This window comes from Lontra canadensis, unplaced genomic scaffold, assembly GCF_010015895.1.
Source record: "Lontra canadensis isolate GAN:19392208 unplaced genomic scaffold, GSC_riverotter_1.0 scaffold465, whole genome shotgun sequence".
Classification (NCBI taxonomy): Eukaryota; Metazoa; Chordata; class Mammalia; order Carnivora; family Mustelidae; genus Lontra; species Lontra canadensis.
In genome coordinates this window covers 1,020-26,443 of record NW_022631458.1, presented here as the reverse complement: position 1 = coordinate 26,443, position 25,424 = coordinate 1,020, and the positions used below count along the sequence as shown (strand labels likewise).

Sequence of the window (25,424 nt, the reverse complement as noted above, 5' to 3'; positions counted from 1 at the left end):
TATTTGACAGACAGAGATCACAGGTAGGCAGAGAGGCAGGCGGGGGGGCGGGGTTGGTGGTAAGCAGGCTCCCTGCCGAGCAGAGCCCGATGCTGCGGGGCTCCATCCCAGGACTCTGGGATCATGACCTGAGCCGAAGGCAGAGGCTTTAACCCACTGAGCCACCCAGGCGCCCCTACATGATTATTTTTTAAACACAATTATCTTTTTAAAAGATGTAATAAGAAAACAAGCAACATATACTTATTCAGGTAGTTACCATGGCCAGAGTTCTTCATTCCTTTGGATAGACCCATATTTCTACTTGGTACAATTTTCTTTTTTGCCTAAAGACCTTCCTTTAACATTTTTTGTAGTGCAGGTCTGTTAGTGATGAATTCTTTCAATTTATATATATCTGAAGATGCCTTTGGGGGCACCTGGGTGGCTCAGTTGGTTAAGCAACTCCCTTCGGCTCGGGTCTTGATCCTGGAGTCCCAAGATCAAGTCCCACATCAGGCTCCCTGCTCAGCAGGAAGTCTGCTTCTCCCTCTGGCCTTCTCCCATCTCATGCTCTCTTTCTGTCTCTCATTCTCTCTCTCACACATAAATAAATAAAATCTTAAAAAAAAAAAAAAAAGATGTCTTAGTTTCACCTTTGTTTTTGGAAGATACTTTTTATGAAGTTTTAATTTGAATTCCAGTACAGTTAACACACAGTGTTATGTTAGTTTCAGGTGTACAACATAGTGATTCAACACTTCATACACCACCCTGTGCTCATCACAACATGTGCTCTCCTTAATCCCTATCACCTGTTTTATCCATCCCCGCCCACCCCACACCCACCTCCCCTCTGGTCACCATCAGTTTGTTCTCTGTCATTAAGATTCTGTTTCTTGGTTTGTGTCTATCTGTCTTTCTCTTTTCCTTTGCCCCCTTTTTGTTTGTTTCTCAAATTCCACATGAGTGAAATATTTGTCTTTCTCTTTGTTACTTTGCTTAGAATTTCACTCTCTAGCTCCAACCATGTTGTTGCAAATGGCAAGATTTCATCTTTTTTTTTTATGGCTGAAAAATACTCCATCATATGTTATACCACATCATCTTCTTTTTTTTAAAGATTTTATTTATTTATTTGATAGAGATGACAAGTAGGTAGAGAGGCAGGCAGAGAGAGAGAGAGAGAAAGGGAAGCAGGCTCCCTGATGAGCAGAGGGCCTGACATGGGGCTCAATCCCAGGACCCCGGGATCATGACCCAAGCCGAAGGCAGAGGCCTTAACCCACTGAGCCACCCAGGTGCCCCTATACCACATCTTCTTTATTCATTCATCTTGGGCTGCTTCTATAATTTGGCTATTGTATGTTTTTGAAAGATATTTTTGCCTAATGTTCTACATTGGGAGGTTTTCTTTCAATACTTTAAAGATATTGTTTCACTATCTTCTTACACAGATTGTTTTGGGTGAAAATCTGATGTCACTCTTAACTTTGTTTCTCTGTACATTCCATCTTTTAAGATTTTCTCTTTTTACTCATTTTAAGCAATTTGATTATAATGTGACTTCATATAACTTTTCTTCATGTTTCTTTTGCTTGGGGTTTATTATGTTTCCTGGATCTGCGGGTGTATGGTCTTCATTAAGTTTGGAAACCTTTCAGTCATTATTTCTTCAAACGTTTTTGTCCCCTTTTTTTCTCTTCTTCTGGGTCTCTAATTACTCATATATTAGGCCATTTGAAATTGTCCCATAATTCACTGATGTTCTTGTAATTGTTTTAGATTCTTTTTTGTCCCTTTCATTTTGGATAATTTCTATTCTAATGCCTTCATGTTCACATATCTTTTCTTCTGCAATATCTAATCTGCCATCAATCTCATCCCGTTTATTTTTCATCCTTGGACATTGCAGATTTCACATCAGAAATTTCAATTTGAGGCTTCTTTTTTTTTTTTTTTAAAGATTTTATCCGTCTATTTTTCAGAGAGAGAACACAAATGGGGGAGTGGCAGACAGACTGAGAAGCAGGCTCCCCTGTTTAGCAAGGAGCCCAACACAGGACTTGATCCCAGGACTCAAAGATCATGACCTGAGTCGAAGGCAGACACGTAACCGACTGAGCTACCCAGGTATCCCAATTTGAGGCTTTTTTATATCTTCCTTCTCTCAACTTTTTGAGCATAAGAAATACAGTTAACTGTTTTAATGTCCTCCTTAGGCCCAACTTCTTTCAGTTCTAGGTCAGTTTCATTTGATTATAGACTGTATTTTCCTGCCTCTTTGCATGTCTAAGTATTTATTGATCCATTTTTTTTGATGGGTGCCATACATTATGAATGTGATCTTACTGAGGGCTAGATAGCTGCATTCCTATAAATCTTGAGCTCTGTTGTGTAATGAGTTTACATTACTCATTACTCATACATTACTCAGTCAACAATTTGATCTTCCTAAGTGTTGCTTTTATGATTTGTTAGCTGAGTCAGAGCAGGAGGACACAAAGACGAGCAAGGCATTAGTGAAAGTGGATACATAAGCCCAGGCACTAAACCACAGCAACACGGCTAAGGGGACATTAAAACTCGATCAGGGTGGCGGAGTGCAGCCTCACCTCTGCCCTCTATCTCCCCTTCCCGAGGTAGTAGCAGCAGCATGAAGAGAGCAGGGAGGGCTGGAGTTTTCCCTGGGTAGGCTTGAGGGTACCCTCATGGGATCTGAAACCTTATCACAGGAACAAACCAGACTTCAAATATAGACACGGAGCAGCTGCTGGCACAGAGCTGTCCAGGAAGAGGGTCCCACCCATCATTCCACTCTGCTTCACCCTTGCCGATCACACCAAGGGCCTTGGGAAGTCATCACACTGCTCAGGGCCTCAGCTTACTCATTTGTAAATTGGGGTGACCCCACCTGCTCTGCCTAGCTCAGAAGGGTGTTCTCTCCGGGGAGTAAGGTGTGCTCATTTCAGCAGCAGATATACTGAAATTGAACTAGGAGTCAGAGAAGTAAAAACAAGCTGAGTTTCTGAAAGTGACACCCCAGTCCTTTCTACACACTGCCTTAGCCAACTGACTGCTAAGCCCCCTCCTAGAAGGCCCTCAAGTTACGTAGTCAGAGGTTGTAAAGAAGAGGACAGAGGACCTATCATTTGATTCTAACCTCCTTGCAGGGTAGGCTCCGCCAGGGAAGGTGGCCCCCTCCCTCTGCCTCAGTTCTGACGGAAGCCTGGGAAGAGTGGTCTCCTTAATCTTCAGGCTCAAAAGTCTGAGAACAGCAGGGAATCCACCCGTAGCCTCCAGATGCAGGCATTTCTGTCATTCCTTTCCCCTTATCTATGATTTCCTACCAGTCAGATGATGGTGTCTGAAGGCAAGAGGCCAGATTTCCAAACAGCCCTCTGGTTCTAGGTTGGGTCATCTCTGCATCCAACCTCTTTTGGAGGACCCGAGGAAACAGACCAGAGCAGGCCAAGTGGCTCGACCATGTCCGAGCCATTGGTTATTTCTGGCAAGAATAAGGTGATCTAGGTTAGATCTATCTCCAGTAGCACCCAAGGGCCCTGGAGCGCCTCAGCCTGGTTCAGGTCCCACATCTTTTATGTTTCTGGGTGGCTTCCATCACCTGCCAATCTGGAGCTTTCCTAACCGTGTGTGACTTGAGGGGAAAGGTGGGAAGGTCTGGGTACAAAGCTGCACACACGTACTTGAAGTAATTGTAGATTCACATGCAGTTCTAAGAAATAAGACATCCGGGGCGCCTGGGTGGCTCAGTGGGTTAAAGCCTCTGCCTTCAGCTCCGGTCAGGATCCCAGGGTCCTGGGACGCGTCCGGCTCTCTGCTCAGTGGGGAGCCTGCTTCTCCATCTCTCTCTGCCTGCCTCTCTGCCTACTTGTGATCTCTGTCAAATAAATAAATAAAATCTTGAAAAAGAAAAAGAAGAAATAAGACATCCCCTGTTGGTACAATCCATCAGTCCACCTCTGGCGTGTGCCATTGTAATGCTAGACCACTAAAGCTTCCAAATTTACCTACTAAAGTTGCTTGTGGCCCCGGGGTATTGCACCCTGCTACTCCAACAGTGCCCCTGCAAGCCGGACAGAGGTTAACAGGGCCTAGTGTGTTCTGGACTCCTCATGCACGTGATCGCTTAATCGTCACCAGAGCTTGTTTCATAGACGTTAAGACTGAGCCGCGGAGAAGGGTGGAGGGTGAGTGGGTCCGGCAGGAGCTAATCCAGGCTTGCCTACGCTTTCTACCCTCTGAGCACAGTCCCGTGGGCCCCTGGGGGCACTAGGAGGCTTGGAAGGCTCCGCAAACACTAATGGAGTCCGTGGGGGACCCGAGCAGAGCCCCACCGGCGGAGGGAGCGGCTAGTCGCCGCTCGCCAGGACTAAGCTTCAGGGCGTGGCTTGGCCCTACACCTGGGTTCCACCCGGGAGGACGAGGAAGCAACGCCGGGCCGCAGTCTGCAACCAGAGCTCCCCAGCGCTGGCGCCCGGCCGGGGTCCGCCCCGGGGGACGCCGGGAAGCTGCCCCGCCCCTCCCCGCGCGCTCTCCTCCCCCCGCTGCGCGGCGCTCGCCTGCCCCCCTGCTGCCGCGGGGTGGGCCCTGCAACCTCGGCCCTCCCCGCCTTCGCCCCGCGCACCCCCCAGCCCCGGATTGGCCGCTCCAGAAGTCTCCGGGCCGGCAGCCTTCCGCCACTGGATTGGCTGCGCCCCGGGGCTGAGGCCCCGCCCATTTCCCCGGGTCCTTTGATCACGCGCCTGCCGGCTCTTCCGGGGCCTGGGAGCCAACCGAGGGCGTTCCTGTCCGGGCTGCAGCGGCGGGAGGTAAGGCATGCTCGGGTTGGACGGGCTGCAGAGCGCCGGCGCGGGTCCACGTCTCAGGGTGCCGGGATTCCGGGATGTCCGGGCCCTCCCTGCAGCCCCCAAACCTCCCTTACCCGGCCTGAGCCGCCCAGCGTCGTGGGAACTATACCTCCCACTCGCCCATGCTGGTCCGCATCCTGGGAGCGGCCAGACATCCGCCCCACCTCGGCAGGTCCCTTCGACCGTGGGACGGCGTGCATGCGACCGTGCAAGCTCGGTGCCCCCACGGACACCGGGACAGGTAGTTCATACCTTGCCCCCCCAGTGGAGACCCAAGCGAAGCGGGGTCGGGGACCTTGGGGTCTGCGTACAGGAGCCCATCGGCAGTCTCCTTGCATCTGTCGATGGGAGCTGACCCTCTCACCTTTGCCTATCAGCCCGCGCTAAAGAGGGGAGGGACCTGGGCGGAGCCCCGGGTGGGGACCAGAGGGAGGTGACATCACCTCGCAGATACCTGCCCACTCGTTTCCGCCCTGGCACGATAACAGTGGAGGAGAGGCTGTCCTGGCTGTATGTCCGCAGTCACACCAGGGACAAGGAGGGCACAGAGAAGGCCTGTAGCCTAAGTGGGGGTATTGGACCAGGACTGGGGCAGGCTCCTTGAGATGCTCCTGCCTCACCCGGAGGCCCCACAGCGCAGGACCCTCATATATCTGTCAGATCTCCCCCTTTTGCTCCACTGGACAGGTGCTGGCTGCCCAGTGTCCCCAGAGGTCAGAATAGGAGCTCCAAACGTAGATCTAAGCTTTTCCCAGGAGATGTGCTAGTGTTTTGCCAGCACCTGAGCTGGGCCCCACCCTGGCTTGGGGACAGGAGCCGGGCAGCACTCTGGGCCTCCCCTTGGTGCCCTCCACACCCAGGATTTCCCTGGTCACTGGAGGGTTAAACCCAGCACACGGACCTGGAGGATATCTCGTCCCAGGGCCTGACCTAAGTTTTGATACATCACCCGCTCTTGGAGAGGGATCCAGAGCTTGGATGGCGCCCTGGGTCAAACGAATCACCTCCCTTTCTCCTCCGCAGGGAGCCCAGTGGAGGCGCCCTCCCAAGGCCCCACTGCCCATGCTGACGACCCAGCCCTCCGGCTGCCGATGTCATGAGTAACACTACAGTGCCCAATGCCCCCCAGGCCAACAGCGACTCCATGGTGGGCTACGTGTTGGGGCCTTTCTTCCTCATCACCCTGGTCGGGGTGGTGGTGGTTGTGGTAAGGAGTCCCCATGGACACACATACACACCCACACTTCGGCTGGGAGTGGGGACGGTGGGGCTGGTGAACCTGCACCGCTCATCTCTGCTGTCCTGATGTGATGGGTGAAGGGGTAGAGGTGGGTCTCCCGTGGGCCGTCCTGGGCTCAGCAGCCTGCACAGCGCTGTGTCTCTGTTACAGGTAATGTATGTCCAGAAGAAAAAGCGGTGAGTGTCCCTGTCCCCAGTGTTACTTCCCCTGCATTTGGCTCACAAGTTTCTTCCCATAGGCTTGGTTCTCTACAGTCGAGGTTAAGATGCCCTTGGGCTTTCCTTATACCAGCCCAAAATTCCCTACACCCCGCTGTGAGGGTTTCCTGCCCAAACTGGGCTTGGAACCTACTGAAGAAGGGCCCCTTCTAGAACTGGGCATGTATTCTCAGAACCACAGTGTGCCCCCAAAGGCCCTCAGGGCCTTAGGTGTTGGGAGTGGGACTCCCCTGGGCTGAGTGCCCTCCCCTGCTCCCTAGAGTGGACCGGCTTCGCCATCACCTGCTCCCCATGTACAGCTACGACCCTGCAGAGGAGCTGCATGAGGCTGAGCAGGAGCTGCTCTCGGATGTGGGGGACCCCAAGGTGAGTGCTGGGGAGAGGTGGGTGCAGAACAGTCAGGGGGGCAACCTGCTGTCTTCTTCCCCAGAGCCAGGTTTTGTCCTCAGACCTCCCTATGTGGGCCAGGGCTAGTGGGCTGTCCTCCTGCCATGGGTGCCACAGCTTCTGCCCTGGACCCCAGCCCTGTGGCCCGGTCTCTGCCCCCACAGGTGGTACACGGCTGGCAGAGTGGCTACCAGCACAAGCGGATGCCCCTGCTGGACGTCAAGACCTGACCTCACCCCCACCCCCCTGCTCTCCAGAACCATGGCACTTGGGAGTGCTCTGGGGGCCTGCGGTGTCCTTCCCCACTTGCACTCACCCAGCTCCCCCTACTGGGAACTGGGTCTCCTCTACTCTCATCCATCCAGGCTGCACCTCGCTCCCCCTGCCCAGGCCTTCAATCCTTGGTGGGCTGAGCCTTCCACCCATTTCCCCCCACCAGGCTAATCCAAGTTTTTCCTGCCCGGTTGGAAGGGTGGTTGGGAGACTTTTTTCCTAGGCCCCACCTTTCTCTTGAGCCCTCCCCAACCTGGCTTTGGATTTGTTTCCATGGTGACAGGGCCTAATGTATAGTATTCAGTATATATATTTTGTAAATAAACTGTTTTGTGGCTAGGGGTGTGGTGCCTTTTTTTTTTTTTTTTTTTTTAAGAGAGGCTTGTTACCTTCCCCAGAGCTAAGGCTTTCCTCGCCCCCTCCCCGGAGATCCACCCCCACCAACTCTGTCCTTGGCTTCCACTCTTACCTACCCCAGGTACCCACCACAGAAGGATTCCGGTCCAGAAAAGGATATTTTTTTATTCAAGTAACTGCAAATAGGAAACCAGATGGGGGGGCCCCAGGCTGGGACAAATAATGGCCACCTCCTCCCCATCAGAACAGGGGGGAGAAGGTAGCCTCTACACCCGACGGTCAATACAGGCCCCCCCCAACTCTGCTGCAGCATCCTAGGGGCAGGGCCCCACCTTCCCTGGGACTGGGGTGGTCGGTAACCCAGCCTGTGCTGCCCCGGGCCCCTGCCCCTAAGAGTGCCTTGGAGGAGGGGACCGCGGGCAGAACAGGAGGCAATGAGGATGAACATTTGGCGCTGGTCGCAGCAGCAATGACGGATGTCTAAGAATGGAAACATTGAACGAAAACAACACAACTGTCCAGAGGTAGTTTGTGAACAGAGGAAAAGATGGAACCAGAACCTTGGGGGGGTGGGGAGGAGCAGAAGGGTGGGAGTGGGCAAGGCTAGCTCCTTGTTATTAGTGCCCCATGTGAGGAAGGGGGAAAGTGAGGCCTAAGGTGGAAGCGGAGGGGTTAGGTAGTGGCTCCAGCCCACCTGGGGAGGCCGTGGCAGGGAGCCTAGGCCTCTGGGACCTCACCTGGAAAAAGGGGGGACTGCATTTCCCTCACTGCAACAGATTCCAGGGTGAGGGGGTGGGGTGGGCTGGAGCCCATTTAGAAAGGGTAGGGGGCTCAGACCCCTCCTGCCTTCCTTCCTGTGCCCAAAGGGGGCTGTCTCACCTAGAGCAAGGACCAGGCAAGGGAGGAAGAAAGAAAAGTGGGTATGAGCTGCACCTAGTGAGACACAGGCTGGGTGGGGTGGGGGGCATCTCGGGGCCCAGCGCCCCTCCCCACTGGCCATACCTGCCGCTGCCTGTGCTGTGGAGGGGAGCAGATCAGGAGATGGGGCTTGGGGCCCCTTTTAAGGCCAGGGAAGCCCTCCCAGGCCCCTCAGTGGGAAGCCAGAGGGAAGAATGGGGAAGCAGAAGGGATCCCCCCCCCAAACCAAGAGCCCAGTCAGCAATGTCCCCACCGCAGGGTGTAGAGACACAGCAGGGGGCAGGGTGCCGCAAGACTGGGGGTCGCTGTGTCTGGAGCTGTGAGTGTGCGTGTGGGTGAGGGGTCGCTGGAAACCGAGACCAAAGGAAACTGCTCCCCACTCGGGCCTTGGGGCCCCGCAGCGGCTGGTGTGCTGTGTAGTGTGGCAGCGAGGGCACAGGTGGGTTGTGGTGGTGGTGTGGGAGAAAGGGGGGCCTGGGGGAGGGGGCGGTGGGAGCGGAGCGGAGCTGTCCAGTCCCAGAAGGAAAATCGCTCCTCGGCCAAGGAGAAGGCGGCACGGCGCGGTCACTGCTCCTCCTCAGAGGACTCCTGCGAGATGCCCTCTTCTTCCTCCTTCTCCTGTGAGGCAGGAGGCAGGCAGGCCGGTCAGCAGGAGTGCCAGGCCTGCCCCCTGCACCCCACTGGTGGTGCTGGGGGGTGGGGGCACAGGCCAGAAGGGCCCCCACCCCTCCCTGGGTTCCCTGGCTCTCCAGAAGGGGGATGAGTCAGGGCTGAGTGTGTGAGTGACTCAGCAACCTCCACGGCCCAGTTTCATTCATAAAAAAGGAAGAATTTAAAGGGAGGGAAAAAACCCCACACACAGGCTGCTCCCGCAAGGAGCCAGGCCCCCTTGGCCCCAGGGCCTGTCCCCCCCCCACCCCAACGCCCAGCTCAGGGAAGTGAGGAGGTAACTGGCTTTCTGTAGGAGGGGAAGGGAGAGGTGGCCAGGAAGAGGAAACGGGAAGAGGTGGCTGCTGGGTGCCTCGCTGGGGAACCAGGTGGCCTTGGGCCGCAGGGGCAGCTGAGGGGCTATGGAGTCAGGCCTCGGACTGACCCCAGGCCAGGGCGGGGAGGAAGGGGAAGTGTGTGTGCCGCCGGGGCTCACTCACTGGGCGGGAATGTTGGGACACCACACGGGCCTGCGGCCCCCCGTGCCAGGCTCAAACTCCCAAACAACTTGTTTCCTGTTACTCACTCCTGGGGCCCAGCCAGCACCCCCTGACCCCCCTCCTCACCCTGGTGGTGGCTCAGCTCGAGGAATGAAGGCCTCAGGGAGTTCAGGGAGCAGGTTGGGGAGACAGAAAAGGGCCAGGAAGAACAAAGCTGGGGTGGCCACTGACTTCAGTGGAGGCCCCAGAGGCAGCCTCCTGACTCAACCTACCTTCTTCCGTTAGCAGCTATTTGGGGGCTCAGAAATGGATGGTGGGTCCCAGTGAGGAGGGGCCTCCATGTGGGATCACCCCTCCGCTCCCACACAGCACTGCCAGCGCGGCTTAGGGCTGAGCTCCTTGGCTGCCTCCTCCTTCCTACCCAAGACCGCCTAAGATGGTGGTGAGGACAGACCCTGCGCTCTGCTCCCGTGGCCTTCTTTCCTCACTTCTATTATGGGGCTGGGGTGGGAGAAGGGGACTAGATGGCCTCCAAGTTCCCCCTAGAAGCTGAGTCTGTTCTAGGAGCAGGGGAAAGAGATGGAGCCCCACCCCCTGGCTAGGGCAGGTTCGTACCTGGGACCCCTTGCTTCTCAGGGATACAGCCCTTTAAAAGCCCTGGGCTGGGTGTCAGGACCCTGGGACACACGCAAATCCCTTTCCCTCTAGGCCTGGGGAAGGGGACAATGTCCCACTACTCCCGGCTCAGGCCAGGCAGAGCGGTCCTTCCACGATGAGCGCACAGGACTCAGTATCCCCCATCCTTAAACATCCTCCCCAGCAAACCACACCACCGCCATCCCTTCACCTACCAGTTTTTTGGGTCTGCCCCTTGGTTTCCTCCCTGGGGTTGTGGTAGTTTTCTAGATGGTCAGAGAAAAGATCCACTAAGTCAAAAACGTCCCTCAGTCTTCACGCAACCACCAGTGCCCTGGTGGAGAGGGGCAGAACTCCCTACCTCTGCTTAGGGCAGCCTGGGACTCTCACCCCAGCAGGCCCACCCGAGTCCAGCTGGTGATGACTGGCCAGCCACACTGCACCCCCCCAACATACACACACGCCCCCCACTCCCTCCTCCACCCATGACTCAGAGGATATGAGTCGTGTCTCAGAAAAAAAATAAAAAACAAAACAACTTCTCTGAGAGACTGCTGCCACTGTGAATCTGCCCTTCCCTGCTTATCCCCACTCCCTTGGGATTCAGGGGGACCCCCGAATGGAACATTCTCCACGCAGGGACTGGTGGAACCACCCCTTCCCTCTTCCCGATTCGCCTGTTTCCAGACGACAAAAGCTATGGGAATTCTGACTTGATTTCCCCCGAAGTGAGGCTTCGGTCATCACCCTGCCTTCCCCAATCAGCCAAGACCCCCTGCCACCCATGCCAGGAAAGAGAGGGCAGGGGACAGTTAATAAGGACAAGCCAGTGCCTTCTTAGACCTCCCCCAGCTGTGGCCATGGGCAGAAGGGGGTCGTCCTCCTCCATCCTTACCCGGGTCTTGGCGGCACCCTTGTTTTTGCTCCCCTTTGGTCGGCCCCGAGGTCTCTTAGGTGTCGGCACTTCGCTGGGTTCCTTCTGCAAAGACAGATGGGGTCATCAGGAACACAGAAGCCACCTGTGCCACCCCTTTCAAAACACATGGTGCTCTCCCCTCATCCCAGCAAGACGGAGTCAGTAAGCCAGTGCCACGACCCAGAAATCCACAGGCACCAGAGCAGACAAGCCCTCGTGATTCAAGTTCTCACACTGAACATCTTCTGCAAAGCTCCTCCCATGCCTCCCTGCGCCAACAGGAGGACAAGAAGGCAGAAGAGGGAAAGGCGGCACAGGGGCACAAAGACACCATCAGGCAGCTCTGGCACCACGGGGCTCGAAGCTCTTGGGCAAGACGCGGGATGCTCGGGCCTCAGTTTCCTCAACCGTAAATGGTGACAAGACACCTCACAGGGTATCCAGAGACTAAATGAAGAGTGTGGAAGTGGCCAGCACTGGGCCAAGACAGTTGCCTCCCCGCTGTGAGGGATGCCGAAGTGGGGAAGGGATGCCGAAGTGGGGAAAGGATGCCCCCTTCGCCCCACTAGAGAGAGCTTCCAGCCTCTCCCTGCAAACTGACTCCCTCCAGGCCACCTCTCAGAAAAGGAAGTATGCCCACGTGTCGGAAACCCAGAGCTCCCTACCGTGGTTGCCGCTGAAATTTTAATAAGCGCAACAGAATAAGAAGCTGCTGCATGAGGCGTAGAAGCCAGGCAGTGAAGGCACATCAGCTACAGTTTCAGGACGGCTGTTCACAGGCTGTGTAGGGCCACCATGGTCCTGTAACCCAGCACCCACTTCGGGCACCCCTCCGCAGGCCCCAGCTAACAGGCACAGGGTGGAGGCCACGGACAGAGAATGACTTCCCTCCCCACACTGGGAGCTCTGGAAGCCCACCTCTTAGCCTCATGGCTCACGTCCCCCCGAAGCCCGTACAGACCACACTCTCCATCCTACAAATGCAGAAGCCCAAGGCCCACCCTGCTGAGAGAGCAAGGGCGGACCTCAACTCCTGTCCTCTTCCCTGGGAAAGGGACATAAGCTGGGCCCTGCCAGCCGCCGCCCGAGAGAATCCAAGATCCCCACAGCATGCCAGGTGGGCCCCCAAGCCTGACAGGCCAGAGGCCAGGCTCCCCAGCGTGCCCCAAAGTGCCAGGTTGGTCTTTTTTTTTTTTTTAAGATTTTATTTATTTGTCACACAGAGATCATGGGTAGGCAGAGAGTCAGGCAGGGAGAGAGAGGAGGAAGCAGGCCCCCTGCTGAGCAGAGAGCCTGATGCGGGGCTCGATCCCAGAACCCTGGGATTATAACCTGAGCCAAAGGCAGAAGTCTAACCCACTGAGCCACCCAGGCACCCCCCCGGCTGGCCTTCTAAACCCATGCGACCTCAGTGGAGGACAGCACCACGGTTCCCAGGGTCACTCTCTCGCCAACTTCCCCACATTTTTAAGTCTTTAGGCTTCCATTTTGTTTTTTACAGGGCCGGAGCGGAGCCTGGCCCAGGGCCACGCGAGGAGAGGCCCCCAACAGGTGCCGGCCCAGGACCTTTCTGTTAGGGCCTGGGATGAGGAAGTCCAGAAACCGACATTTTAGTCTTTAGAAATGTTTATGGTGACTGGACAGAGCAGTACGTGGAAGGACTCTCAGGATTAGAAACCCGGAACTTGTACGTATATGCGACGCATCTTAACTATGTTTTTATAAAGGCCCCGGTCCGCCCTGGTCCGCAACACCTTGGGAGTAAAGCGTGGGTAGTTTAGCAGGGTGGGGGCACTGGCCCAGGCAACCACGGGGTCACTTCCGGCTTGGATGATCTGGCACGGGCTCAGGGCTCAAGGTTTCTCAGCCCCCACTTCCATCCGTGGGTCTCAGGATCTGACCAGGGTCAGCGCACGCCAGGTGCATTTCTGGAGGACACACACACACACACACACAGCAATGATTCTGCAGCCCTTTGCTCCAGTTTTCACTTGCAGAGACACCTGGCACCTCCCTAACCCAGAGAGGTAAACCGAGGCAAAGGTTTGGACACCCACCTGACTCCCTACCAGCGCCGTCCCGGGACTCACCGGAGGCTGCTTGCGAGGCCTGCCCCGCCCCCGCTTCTCAGTGCCGTCCTTTTCCTGCTTGGAGGCCAAGGGCTGGCTGGACTTCGAGCTCGACTCACTCATCTTCCCTTCTCTCTGGAGCAGGTGGAGAAGCGATGGCTAGGATGCTGGGAAGCAGGCAAAGTTGTTTAAAAAACACAACCCCTTGCTTTAGTCCCCTCCCAACCCCTCCACCACCAGTGCCCTCAAAGGGCACTGGGGGACCCTGCCTTCTCCCCAGGGATACCCTTGCTTGCTGAGAATCGGGGTCTGACCAGCCCCAGCGCGGGCTACAGGGTGGGGCTTGGGCCGTTGGCCCTAATCAGCTCCTTATCTCTTGAGCAGAAGCATGCTTTGTCCTGCCACCCACACAGGGCCCAGGCCCAAGAGGCACAGCCAGCTCAGATGTGCTTCTGTAAGTGAGGCTACCTGAACAAAGGTGTAGATGGGGGGTCCTCATGCTCCCCAGGGGGTCCCTCTCTCTAGCCAGCTCCCCTTTCCCCTAAGAGAAAACCCAGCCTGAGCGACTCACAGGCAACAAGGGTGGGAAGGTTAGCAGAGGGAGTTAAGCCCCGGGCCACCAGGCCAGCAGCGTGGCCTACCCACCATGGCCCAAGCCTCAGGCCCAACCTCGATGCTCCACACCAATCACCGGGCCAGGGTTGTGCCCACCCCACCACTTAGCTCTCCTCTCCACTCTCTCCCCAGGGTAGAGCCTTGGGGAATCAAGGCTGAGAATAATTTGGGGAAGATGGTTGAAATTGTAGTGGAGGGAGAAAAAGAAAGCCAAACACACCACCTGGAGTCAAATGAGATCTTCCCCTTCGGTCCTGGGTCTCCCCTGAGATCCTAGCTGCCCTTCCCCACCTTGCAGGGCTGGTCCTCAAAGCGTCTTGTTTTTGTCCCCTGGCATCTTCCCTCTTCTTAGAGGCCCATTTGGATTTAATCAGCCCCACTAATTGTGAGTTTATCTAAAACCTCCCACTGCAAGGAGCACCCGGCACCCCATTATTTGGTAGCCTCTTCCAGAAGCTTAAAAAAGACGGTGAGGGTCTTCCCCACATCTGGTCCGATCCCCCTGTCTTCCCAGGTGCAGATCCATGGCTCTCCACCTCCCTGGTAACCAACCCCTGGTTGCCTTTGGCAAAGGGTAGGCCCAAGCGCTTTCGTTTCTAACAGACCTTCAACCTATAAAATGGGGGAAATGCAAAGACATTTACCTCAACTACCTTTCCACACTGAGGCCAAGAATCAAACCAGATCATAGTGAAAATAGGTCCACAACAGGAAGTCCTCACTCCAATCAAAACGAGAACAGAACATTCGAAAATGACTTTTCTTTCCCCTTTTCAGATTTTCAGACAATTTCCAATTTTAACTCGAGGGGGAAAAAAAAAAAGTTTTTTGTGGGTTTTTGGTTTTTTTTTTTTTCCTCAAACTTGTGACTTTTGGAGGGCTTGAGGCCCCAAGCCTCAAGATTCTCCAGACGGCGAGACTTTGTCTGGTAATTATTCTATTTTATAATATTTCAGACTTGAAGACCCTTTTAAACAAGGTGGTTGGTGATTTATCCTGCTCCGTCATTAGTGGCTTGGCCTGCTCTGTAATTACAGGCAGTGATTAGAATCTTATATTACACCACAGGTTCCCCTTCAAACTAAACATCAAAATTAATCAGCCTAAATGAGTGCTGACCTCACATGAGGTCTGTGAAGGCCCCCTCACAGAGGGGGGTCCAGTTGCTCCAAGCTAGCCCCTAATCCCAGAAAGCCTGGGCCCAACATGCCTGGGAATCCTGGTGGGTCTCCAGAAAAGTTCTTGCATCATCTAGAGCTTCCCCCCACCTCTTACTAGTAGGAACCCTCTAATCCACTCTCCGACACCCCACCCCCCCAAAGTCTAGGCCTCCAGGAACTGAATGAAAGCCTGTGGCCCTCTCCGGCGAAGGGAAATGCTTGTCTCTTCCACCTGTTTCTGAATATCAGAGGCCTGGCTTAGGGGAAGCCATGTTTAAAAGGGCCCGACCCGAACCCTCCAGTTTGTAATAAGCCCTTCTGGGCCTCAAGCGTGCCACCCCCGCCCCGTACACGGTGCATCCAATGTGTATTCCACAACTGCTTAGGGAGTCTACGCGAACGACCCTAGGAAATCAGCACGGGCTCCCTTGTTTTCCGGAAAAAAGTAGCCCAGAGAGGCCTGAGGAGTTGCCCAAGGTCACACAGCAAGTTGGCGAGCAGGACAGAGTAGATTACGGGCGACCTCTCCAACCCGCCACTTTCCTTAACCGCCGAGAGACTGGTTAAGTGCGTGTCGCCCCCTGCTCCAGAGTCGGCCCCAGGGTGACTCTGCAAGTGTCCGCGCCGGTCCGTTGCAGGTCTGCCGGCGGGGCTAGGGGCAAGAGCGCTCGGGGGGAGGGGCACGAGCAGCTCTCGCAGGCGCGGGAAACTGGTGCACCCCGACCGCATGCACCGCCACGCGGGTGCACCCGGCCCCACTTCCTGCCAGAGGGGGCACCCAAGCCCGCCTTGGGGCAGGAAACCTGGCGCGCGCGGGCGCGGGGTAGAGGAAGAAAGCCACCTCCCTCCGCGCCCTCCCCGCAAAATAAAGACCCAGAAAAAAAAAAAAATGAAACGGGGAGTTAAAGGGACTAGTTCCAACAGAGCCCTGCAAAGCAGAGAAACCTGTTTGTGGGGGCGGAGGGCAGGCCCGGCCCTGGGGGCCCGAGAGGCGCGGGCCGGGCCAGAGGTGGGGTCGGGGTGAAGCCCCAAACCCAGGACCGCAATTCGGCCTCAATCTGCGTAGGGGGGCACCGGGAGGAAGGCCGAGCGGGAACAGGGCCGAATTGTGGGGCTCCTGCCCATCCCCCTCACTTCTAGAACTTCCCCAGGCTGCGGGGGGCACCCGGTCCCCCACTCGCCTGCTGCGCCGCAGCCTGTTCCTCTCCCCGCCCCCCCACAGCCCGGGCCCCGGCTCGGGCTCGGGCTCGGGCTCGGGCTCCGGCGGGAGCGGCGGCCGCGCGAGGTGCACCGGGCTCCGCCGGGTGCACAACTCGCGCTCGCCGCAGCCGCGCGCCCCCTCCCCCACCGCGCGCCTTTCCCGGGTCCCCGCCCCCCGCAGGGCGCCCGCGGCGCGGGGGAAGGGGTGCGGGCGCCCTCCCCGCGCCGCCGGGCCCAGCCGCCCGCCCCCGCGCCGCGCGGCCCTCCCCCGCCGGCGGCTCGCGCAGCCCGGGCCTGGGAATAAAGCCGGAGGCGCGCGCTGCAGCCCTGGGCTGCTTGCAGGAGGGGCGGCGTGCAGGCGGGGGCGCGGGCGCCCCCCTCCGCCGCCGCCGCCGCGGGCCCCGGGGACGACTCACCGCGAGCTCGGCCGCCGGCCTGCGGTGCGCGCTCCGGGCTGCCGGGAGCGACGGTGCTGGGCGCTGAGGACCGGCCTGGCTCCGCCGCCGCCGCCGCTGGTAGCAAATGCGGATCTGAAACCGGGAGAGAGAGCAGAGGCGCTCAGAGACCGCCGCCGCCGCGTGCTCGCCGCCCAGGCCCCCGCGGGGTATTTATCTGTCACATCCAGGCGGGGGGACAAAAATATTCGCCCTCCCCCGAAGGATGGCGAGGGGCAGGAAGCTAGGCACGGCCCGTGCGCGGCCTCAATAAATAAATAATTTAATTAAATGATAGATATAAAAAAAAAAAAAGCCACCGGAGGGGCCGCGAACTCACGCCTTCTTGGAGCCGCGCCAGCGCCAGAAATAGCCCGGGCTCGGAGTCCCAATTAGAGGAGCGCAGCCCCGGCTCAGGGGAGCTTAAAAAGAGCGACCCAGGGGCAGGGGGGACGGGCCCGCCCGCGCCAGCCGTGTCACTGTGGGGGCGGGGCCATGCAAATGAGCCCGGGGATTTAAAAGGGCGGCCGCCCGCCAGCCGCCGCCGCCGCGCGGGTGGGTGCTGAGTGCGGGGAGGGGCGTGCGGTGCCGGGTGCCTGGGGGCGGGCCCGCGGGAGGCCCGGGGCTGGGAACCCGAGGCGACGGCCCACTCCCCGCTGTCCCGGACCGAGAGACATGGGAAGGTGCACAGAGGGGGATCACCACGGAGCTTTTCGCGGGGGATGGGACGGGAGAGCGTCCTTACAGCCTGGAACGGGGGGGGGGTCCCCAGGAGAGTCACCTCTAGGGGCCTTCCGGGCGTGTGGGCCTGACGCCCGCGGGGCGCGTTGGATGTGGGCGGGCGTTCGTGCCTGCGGGGTCCGCGCGGGCGGGAGGGGGTGGAGAGAAACGCGCCTGTGGGAGAATTCCGCGGCCTACCCGCCGCCCCCTGCGCCCAGATACGCGGCTCGTAGATTTCCCCTGGGCGGACAGGTGTCAGCATGTGCATTTCAGTGCCTACCTGCGTGTGGCTGCCTGGTGAAATACAAGTCTTGTGAAATTCATACGTGAAACTTGTGAAATCCAGAGTTTTCGCTTATTAATGGCCGCGAGTGAGCCGTAGTCAAGGTGCAGCCTCCAAGCGAAACAAACGATTGGCTCGCTTGCAGGTAAACCTGAGGCTGGTGGTTTGAGATCATGCCTTCCTACTTTGTGCCCTGACTCTCTCCGCCGTGACTTTTAAAGGAAAACACGAAAGCGTGAGCTAGTGGTCGCCTGGAAGCACTTTGAGGGCAGGGACGAGGTCTACGCAAGCCGCACCCGCCACGCCTGGCCCGCCCGGCGCCTGGCGCAACAAAGACTTGTTGCACGAATGAGAAGGAAGTCCAAAGTGGAAAGATGGCGGGGAGGGCGGTGGGAGAAGAAAGGGCGCCGTCTAGAGCGGCGCGCCCTGCAGGCCCGGCCCGGGGCCCTCTCAGGCGCACCTCCCCGCCCCTGGTCCCCGAGGCGGCCTTCCACACCTCCCGTGATGCAGGGAAATGCAATGCGGCCCAGTGACACACGGCTGTGACTCATGTTTTTCTTTGCTCCCCTTCTTCCTCCCCCGTCGGCCGAGGCCCCGGCCCAGCCCCCTCCTCAGGGGGCGAGCCGGCGATGGAGGGGGACGCCAGGAAAACCCTGAGCCCGGCGTGGAGGCGGGGTGGGGAACCGGAGGGGCCGGGCCTCCTACTTTCAGGAATGTTTCAGGAATGTTTCCGGTGGGGGTGGGGAGCAGAGCCGGGAGTGGGCCCAGCCCCCACCCGGGGCGGCGGGCTGGCACTCCGGGCCGGGGGCAGCACGTGCTCGGCCGGGTGGGGGCGGGGGCTCCTGGGCGGGAAGGCGCTGGGGGCCCCCGGAGCGGGTTCAAAGAGGAGGGCGCGGGCCTGGAGCCGGCCCCCGGGGGCCGGGGCTCGGGGTGGGCCGGGAGGCCGCCCTCTGCGCGCTGGTTCCCCGCCCCGAGCCCAGGTGCAAGGCAGTTCCTGCGAAGTGCCCAGGCAGCCCCTGGAGGGGAAAGGAAGTCACCGATGGGCGGCCGGAGGGGAGAGAAGGGTGGAGGGGAACGCCAGGGCGAGGTTGGGGGAGGGGCGGCCTGCCCCTTTGTCTAGAGCCGGTGGGTGGGGGTGGGGCGGGGTGGAAGGCGCGCTGCTCCCTCCATCTTTGTCCCTTGAGTGCCGGGCGCGCGCTTAGTAGGCCGCGAGTTGAGTTGACTGGAGGCATTGAGTTAGCTCGAGAACCTTTGCAGGGTTGGGTGGCAGAACGAGCCTTCAGTTCTCGCCCTACTCCCCTCCGGTCACGGTTCCCCGCCAGCAAGCCAGGCCTCCACGTCAGGCCCCGGGATCGCCCTCCTAGAACCGCACGCCCCTAGACACAGCCTCCCCAAGGCCGCCTGGGCTGCTAGGCTCGCTCTCTGGGGCCGATGACCTGGGAGGCGTGGGAAGGGCCCACAGGACGCGGCATACCTGGGGTGCTGCTCTGCCTTCCTGTGTGGCTTGTGTCCTGGGGCCTTCCCTGAGGAAGGTGGGGAAGGGAGAGGGACCTCTGCCTCCAGGGGCTGTGGGAAAACTTGGCCAACTTTTTGGCCCACTTCTAACAAGCCGACTTGATCTTATTTCTCCTACTCTTATTTTTCCCCTCGTTCTGATTTTCTCAACGACTTGTTTTTTTACCTTGTACTGCGGGTGTTTTTGTAAGCCACCTAAAACCCTCTCTGGAAGAAGGCAGGTACAAATACATTTGTGGGCAAATACGGTAACCTGCTTCTCTTCAGGATTACCCACACCCTTGTAATCCAGCTAACTGCCCACTGACCTCCATGCTTTCTGGATTAGAGATGCCCTGAATTCCCTTCCTTAACTTTCTGTCCTCCTTCATTAAGTATTAAGCAGCAGGGGGAGTGGTAGAAAGAAGATAAATAAAATATAGCCCCCGCTCCAGTAGATTTCCTATTCGGAGGAATCAGAGCCAGGAACACACCAGAGAAAGTTGAGGAGCAAGCCAGGAGATGCCATGAGGCGGCATCATTCATTCATTCATTAAATATTTATTGAGGGCCTACTGTGTACCCAGAACTGGTCCAAACTCTTGGGGTATAAGCAGTGTACAAAGTAAAGTTCCCTGTGCTCTTAAAATTTAAGACTGGCGGGGGGGGGGTGTTGTCAGGCACTTAAACAGAGGCTCAATAGACGGTACAGAGGGAGAGGGATGGGAGCTCAGGGTAGTCAAGGAAGTCAGTCTGCTGGAGGAGATGGGCTTGAGCCAGGCTTGATGGCATTTGGATAAGTGGGGAGCTATGGGGAACATACAGGAAGAAAGAGCTATTTGAGGCCTGGGGCATCAATCTGGTTGGTCAAGGCCTGAGGGGTCCCAGGGGAATTGGTCATGTCAGAGCTGGTCTTTCCCACAGGAAACATTTTCTTACTGTCGGAGTTGGGTTATGCCGTTTCTGCAAGGACAACCTGGTGAACTTGAGGAACCCAACAGGAATGTCCAGGGAATGGGGAGTTCTGATCAACTGTGTATTTCAGGACAGCTGAAGGTTAAGCTCATTTTCACCTGAGCTGTTGGCGACTTCTTCCTGACGTTTGCTCGTTCTTCCCCAGCCTTGCTAAGTGGTGCAGTGGGATCCTGACCATCTCCCAGTCCAAGCTTGGAGATGCAGAGGATGTAGAAGTTTGGGGTGTCCCTTAGCCTTTCCTAGGGATTCATTCTCAGTATATGTCTCTGGTTCGCATATTTACTTCTCAATTTATGTCTTCTGAGTCAGCTACAGCTCTTAGAAGAGTCGTGGGAAAGACCACTGTGAATGGTTCCATGTAGTGTTTGACTTAGTCAAGGTTTTCTGGAAGTCCCAGGGATGAGGTTTGGTAATGTTCTACATCCAGCCCAACATGACAGGCAGATGGGAGGAGGCGGGAAGAAGAGGAATAAGAATAGTAAAGACTTTATTTGAGAGGGAGTGAGAGCAAGAGAAATCACAGAGGGAGAGGGAGAAGCAGAGCCCCAGCTGAGCAGAGAGCCCAATGCAGGGTTCAATCCCAGGGCTCCGAGATCATGACCTAAGCCAAAAGCAGACACTTAACCGACTGAGCCACCCAGGTGCCCCCTCAATGCATCTTCATAGAGAGAACACCCTTACGTCACCAGCACCCAGATCAAGAAACCATCTCCAGTCCCCCTTGGGTACCACCATCCCCACTTCTAAGAGCCTCCTATACCTTCCCATTTTTACGTGCATTGCATGGATGCAATAATACGTGACGTCCTCCTGGGTTCATTTCCTTTGCTCAACATTACGTCTAAGTTTCATCCCTGTGGTGGCATGTGGCGGCAGAATGTTCCTTCTTGCTGCACAGTTGGTCGTGTGAATGGGCCACAGTTTATGGATCCGTTCTGTTGAAGGGCATTTGGATGGACTTTGGTTTGAGGTTATTACAAATAGTACCGCTGTGAATGTTCCAGAATGTGTCTTGGTGATTAGATATGCAAATTTCTGCTAAGTGCATGCCTACGGAAAGAATGCTTGGATCACAGGATAGGTACGCCCAGCTGTTACGGGGGAGCAGAACACTCATGAATAAAAAGGGGTAGTTGTGACCAGACAACAGGCATAAACCCAGCATGGCCCATCCTAACCGGGAGGGATCCAGGGCTGTATCAACCAGTATTGACCCACACAAGTGAAATATAGGATTGCCCTTGTGCGCGGTGTTTGACCACTCTGCTGGAAAGTCACCCAGCTACTAGTACATCTGGTCATCTGGCAGGATCAGGTCTCCAGGCCCTGATGACCCCAAGTTCTGCTGCCAGGAGGCCTGGCAGGCCTAGAATGGGAGGAGAGCCTCTTCTGCTTCCAACTTTCGAGGGAAAACCTCTCCAACGAATTGGAAGGCCCAGGAGGCAGGCACCCCATGCCTGGAGCCAGCTACCCATGCTGCATGGCTGTGGCACACCAAGGACTTTGTCAGCTTTCTTCTTCAAGGCTAAAACCTGGCTCCTCTTCAGCCTCAGAAAACCCCGAGGAAAAGGAATTTATGAGCACCTGCTAAATGCATATGTGTTCTCAGATCCCTCAGCAGCCCTCCCGGGTCAGTAATGCTGTTGCCCCCATTATACAGATGTTAAAACTGAGGCTCAGGGAGATGAAGCAGCTTGGCGTTCTGCCTTCTATTCCCAGGCTGGATGGGCTTGCTGCCTTTTCCCAACCTGGCCAGATGGCTCCCTCTGGGCACCAACAGAGGCACTGGGGATGTGACCTTGAACTAGGTAGCTACATTCCCCATCTTTAAGTGGTATACTTTGGGCAGGGGGCGGGGCAGACAAGTACATGGCAATGTACTTTCAATAGTGCAGTACCTGCTGAGATCCCCCTCGCCCCATTTCTATTGCCCATGCAGTTTTGAATGTGAATTAGGTCCCACCAAGGAAAGAGTGAAATTTGGGGGAATGGGCTGTGGAGACTCACATTTTTCTATAGCACCTACAATGTCCAGTTACCCACTTTACGGGGGTCAAGAGGCAGGTATGGGGGTAGAGGGGCCTCCTGCCCCTGGGTCACCGCTCAGCTACTTGGGTGGGGCCTCCAGATTCTCCCCTCTCCACCCCAATCAGAGCAGAGGGGGGCAGTTCAGTTCTGTGGTACCAGGAGGCCATCTAGAGCTGGCTCTCCAGTTCTTCCAACAGTTTGATAAGCACCTAATTCCTGGTATTAAATCTCTTTCCACCTAAAACATAAGGCTTGTCCCACCTCTGCTTAAACCCTCTAGGAGGGGCGCATGGGTGGCTCAGTGGGTTAAAGCCTCTGCCTTGGGCTCAGGTCATGATCTCAGGGTCCTGGGATCGAGCCCAGCATCAGGCTCTCTGCTCAGCAGGGAGCCTGCTTCCCTTCCTCTCTCTGCCTGCCTCTCTGCCTACTTGTGATCTCTGTCAAATGAATAAATAAAATCTTTAAAAAAAAAAAAAAACAAAAAACCAAACCCTCCAGGAGTTCCCATCTCACAGAGTTAAAAGGAAGTCCTCGCAAAGGCCCAAGAGGCCCTGAAATCTGCCCCGCCCCCAACCTCATCACCTCCCTGCTGCTCTTCTTCAGCCACACCAGCCTCCCCATGTCCCCCCCACCCCCGCCACCTTCACGCACCTGCCGGGGCAAGAGCTCACCTCAGGGCCTTTGCACCCGCCATTCCCTCTGCTTGGCCTGCTCTTCCCGTAGATATTCTCAGGGCTCACCCTCTCACTGCCTTCAGGTCTCTGTTCAGTAGCACTGTCCACACTATGTAAAGTTGCACACTTGCCCCTGCAGTCATTCATCTACTTTACCACACATCCCCCCCCCACCCCACAACACTTACAATTTCTAATACACTATATCACTAACTTTTCTACTTAACGATCATCAGTAAGAGTGGTCTATTTGTTTCCTGTCTAGTGCTCTCCATTGGAAGGCCAGAGGAGTGGATGTCCAGGATTCACAGGGGTAGCCCCAGGGTCTTACACAGTGTTCAAATCTCAAAAAAAGGTGGAATGAAGAATGATTAGCCAAAGTGACTTCTGTTCTCACAAAGGCCAAGCCACAGGGCATTGGGCTGGGGATAGGACATGGGTCCCCAAACCTCAAGGTAGAGAAAAGGGCAAGGAACCCAACATCTCAGGAGTGACAAGGTGCCTCAACCCCGAGACGGGGCTCCTAGACCTTCCGGAGACACCTGCTTTTTGTCTCACTATGTTAAAAGCACGGTACCTTCGTTGTCATGTGATCTGCAGACTCATCTCTAGAGACCACTACCTCTAGAACTTCCAGTTTGCCAGCAGTCAGGGGAAATGGGTTTTTTTTCCCTTGGTCTCAGGTTTAGTAATCAGGACCTGGCAACCATCTTGGCCCTTCAGGTTGGGGCAGACCGGCTGGGTAGCTCAGTGGTGGTGGCTCTCCAGAGTGTGCTTTGGGGGAGTGTTAAGATTTAAGCTGTGCACGCAAGACAGGTGTCCCTTTGGTCTAAGGGACCTGACCACGTCCAGTACAGCATGCTCTGCAGGTACACTGCCCGGGGGAAAAAAAAACACACACTTTAAACCTCTGTAGTCCGTGAAACCCCCCTGTGAGCCCCAGTGAGTCAGTGGAAGGTGGGTTAGGGCAGCGACTGCGGCCTGGCCCAGCCGGGACCCTGTTCTCTGGGGGCTGGAGGACCCGGGCTGGCTTTCTCTCCAGGCCACATGGCCTCTGGGGCTGGATGTCCCTGTCAGTTCATTAACCCGTTCTATTACTTGGGGACTCAAGGGCTGTAGCTTTAGCCACCTGCTGCCACCTTGGGCACACTCTTCTGGGAACATGCCTGGAGGGTTCAGGAGAGTTTCCATGGTCTCTAACTTGTTTCTCTTGTCCCTATTCCTTGACTAAGTGCTGGGACTGCGGAAGGGGAATGTGACCTCTGAAGCCTTCAAGAGCGACTATTCTCCACCGCTTGTTACGCGGAGGCTCCCTCCTTACCGGAGCGCTGGGCTTGCGGGGGTCCCAGCCGGGTCCTTCTGCCCCTGGCATGTGTCCTGGGTTCCCCAGTGCTCCGTCTCCTCTAGGCCAACCTTTCTTAGGGCTGACAACATGGCTCTGGGGTCCCCGTAGCGGGGATGGGCAGGAGGACGTGGGGCCCGCCTGATCCCAGCAGCACGTGGGAGGCCAGGGCCGGACTTGAAGAGCCCACAAGCCCGCGGAGTGTGAGGGGAGAAAAGGCAAGCAGGGTGGAGGTCGAAGGGCGGGGGCCTGGGTTGCGGAGGAGGTGGGCTGGGGGTGAGGGGAGGAGCCAACACCCGGCCAGGGATTTGTCAGAATCCTCCAAGGGCTTTGTTTTGTTCTCCCCACCCGCGAGCCTCGCACCAGGGCCTAAGGGGGCCTTGGCGCTCAGCACAAGTTTGGTGAATGGATGGATGAATGAGAGCCAAAGGGGCGGGGGGAGGGGCGGAGGAAGTGGGTAGCTGGGGGAGGGGAGAGAAGCGGGATGGGGGAGGGGAGGTCGCCACTGGCGGGAGGGCGGAGGAGGAGGGAGGCGGGCGGAGCAGGGCGAGCCTGCTGGTCTGGAATCTGGCTAGGAGATGGCGGCGGGGACGGGCCTGGTAGGCTCCCCTCCCCACCGCAACAGCTTAAACCTCCTTACGCCCTGCTCACCCAGCCTCCAGGCCTCTCTCCCACCCCATGAGGCCTGGCGGGGGTCGTAGGTTCTCCTAGGGCCCAGTGGCCTGCGAATTGAGTGGCGCCCTTCTTTGTCTTCTTTCTTTCTTACTTTCCAGGAACCCAGCCTCTAGGGGGTCTGGTGGTCCTCGAGGGGACTAGAACACCTGAATGGCCCTGGTGGGCAGTGTCAGTCTGAGGGTGAACCGAGGCTTGGACACCCCCTCCTCTTTCCCCACTCTGAGGTCTGGATGACAGGAAATACAGAGACTAGGAGCCGGGCCACCTGGGAGAGTCTGGGGTGGGTCTCTAGGGGCGGTGGAGGGAGCCGGTGGGCAGAGAAAAGCTAAGGGCTTGCCCTCCGCCGGCTGCCAGCGACTCCTGCGGGAAGCAGGGGAGCTCAGTGCGGGCAGTGCCAGGCAGGATCTGCTGACAGCCAGGTTTCTGGGTCACCATCCAGGATGCCCTGCCAATTCCCAGGCCTTGGGGGGGGGGCGGTGAGGTGCGAGGGCGGTCTGCGTCCCAAGCCCCGACCCTGCCATCTCCTTTGGGTAACTTCTGGGCCTGCTCCCATCCCCCACGTCCAGCCTTGCTGGGGCCTACTCCCCACCACAGAGTCCCCCCGGGAAGGGGATAAGGGTTGATCCCGGAGCTTCGCTTGGGCTTGGGCTTGTGGGCCTGCTGATCTACCTGCCCTGAAGGTGGGGTGTGTAAAGGTGATGCAGAACCCCTCCCACAGCAACACCTGGGGCTTGGGGCCCTCTCTCCTCATCCCCCCCCCCCCCACCTCCTGGGCTCTGCCCACAGCTGCGATGGGTCTTTTTCTGGCACTT

At 57.1% G+C, this 25,424-nt stretch overlaps 2 protein-coding genes across 5 annotated transcripts; one reads left to right on the top strand and one right to left on the bottom strand.

Moving 5' to 3' along the window:
- The first annotated feature begins 4,702 nt into the window (after positions 1-4,702).
- Positions 4,703-7,309, top strand: LOC116863018 (small integral membrane protein 29). Of its 3 annotated transcripts, XM_032850494.1 has the most exons (6): positions 4,793-4,811; positions 5,023-5,091; positions 5,874-6,057; positions 6,241-6,266; positions 6,569-6,674; positions 6,860-7,309. In XM_032850494.1, exons 3-6 carry the CDS (start codon positions 5,947-5,949, stop codon positions 6,923-6,925), a joined length of 309 nt encoding a protein of 102 aa, XP_032706385.1. In that variant the 5' UTR covers positions 4,793-4,811; positions 5,023-5,091; positions 5,874-5,946; the 3' UTR covers positions 6,926-7,309. The 3 variants fall into 3 exon arrangements, with proteins under 3 accessions (XP_032706384.1, XP_032706385.1, XP_032706386.1); XM_032850493.1 differs by lacking the exon at positions 5,023-5,091 and having other exon boundaries at positions 4,703-4,811; XM_032850495.1 differs by lacking the exon at positions 4,793-4,811 and having other exon boundaries at positions 4,902-5,091; positions 5,874-5,997.
- A 1,407-nt stretch (positions 7,310-8,716) lies between these two features.
- LOC116863017 (high mobility group protein HMG-I/HMG-Y) lies at positions 8,717-16,897 on the bottom strand. Of its 2 annotated transcripts, none has more exons than XM_032850491.1 (6): positions 16,762-16,897; positions 16,404-16,517; positions 13,001-13,179; positions 10,923-11,006; positions 10,243-10,293; positions 8,717-8,861 (listed from the first exon to the last, which is right to left on the bottom strand). In XM_032850491.1, exons 3-6 carry the CDS (start codon positions 13,133-13,135, stop codon positions 8,808-8,810), a joined length of 324 nt encoding a protein of 107 aa, XP_032706382.1. In that variant the 5' UTR covers positions 13,136-13,179; positions 16,404-16,517; positions 16,762-16,897; the 3' UTR covers positions 8,717-8,807. The 2 variants fall into 2 exon arrangements, with proteins under 2 accessions (XP_032706382.1, XP_032706383.1); XM_032850492.1 differs by having other exon boundaries at positions 13,034-13,179.
- Between the last annotated feature and the right edge of the window lie 8,527 nt (positions 16,898-25,424).

Coding starts and splice junctions, on each gene's coding strand:
- LOC116863017 (XM_032850491.1), bottom strand. CDS start 13,135: ATGAGTGAGTCGAGCTCGAAGTCCAGCCAGCCCTTGGCCTCCAAGCAG. Junction 11,007..13,000: donor CGGCGCTGGTAGGGAGTCAG/GTGGGTGTCCAA, acceptor CTGTCTTTGCAG/AAGGAACCCAGCGAAGTGCC. Junction 10,294..10,922: donor AGGGTGCCGCCAAGACCCGG/GTAAGGATGGAG, acceptor CTGACCATCTAG/AAAACTACCACAACCCCAGG.
- LOC116863018 (XM_032850493.1), top strand. CDS start 5,947: ATGAGTAACACTACAGTGCCCAATGCCCCCCAGGCCAACAGCGACTCC. Junction 6,058..6,240: donor TCGGGGTGGTGGTGGTTGTG/GTAAGGAGTCCC, acceptor TCTCTGTTACAG/GTAATGTATGTCCAGAAGAA. Junction 6,675..6,859: donor CGGATGTGGGGGACCCCAAG/GTGAGTGCTGGG, acceptor CTGCCCCCACAG/GTGGTACACGGCTGGCAGAG.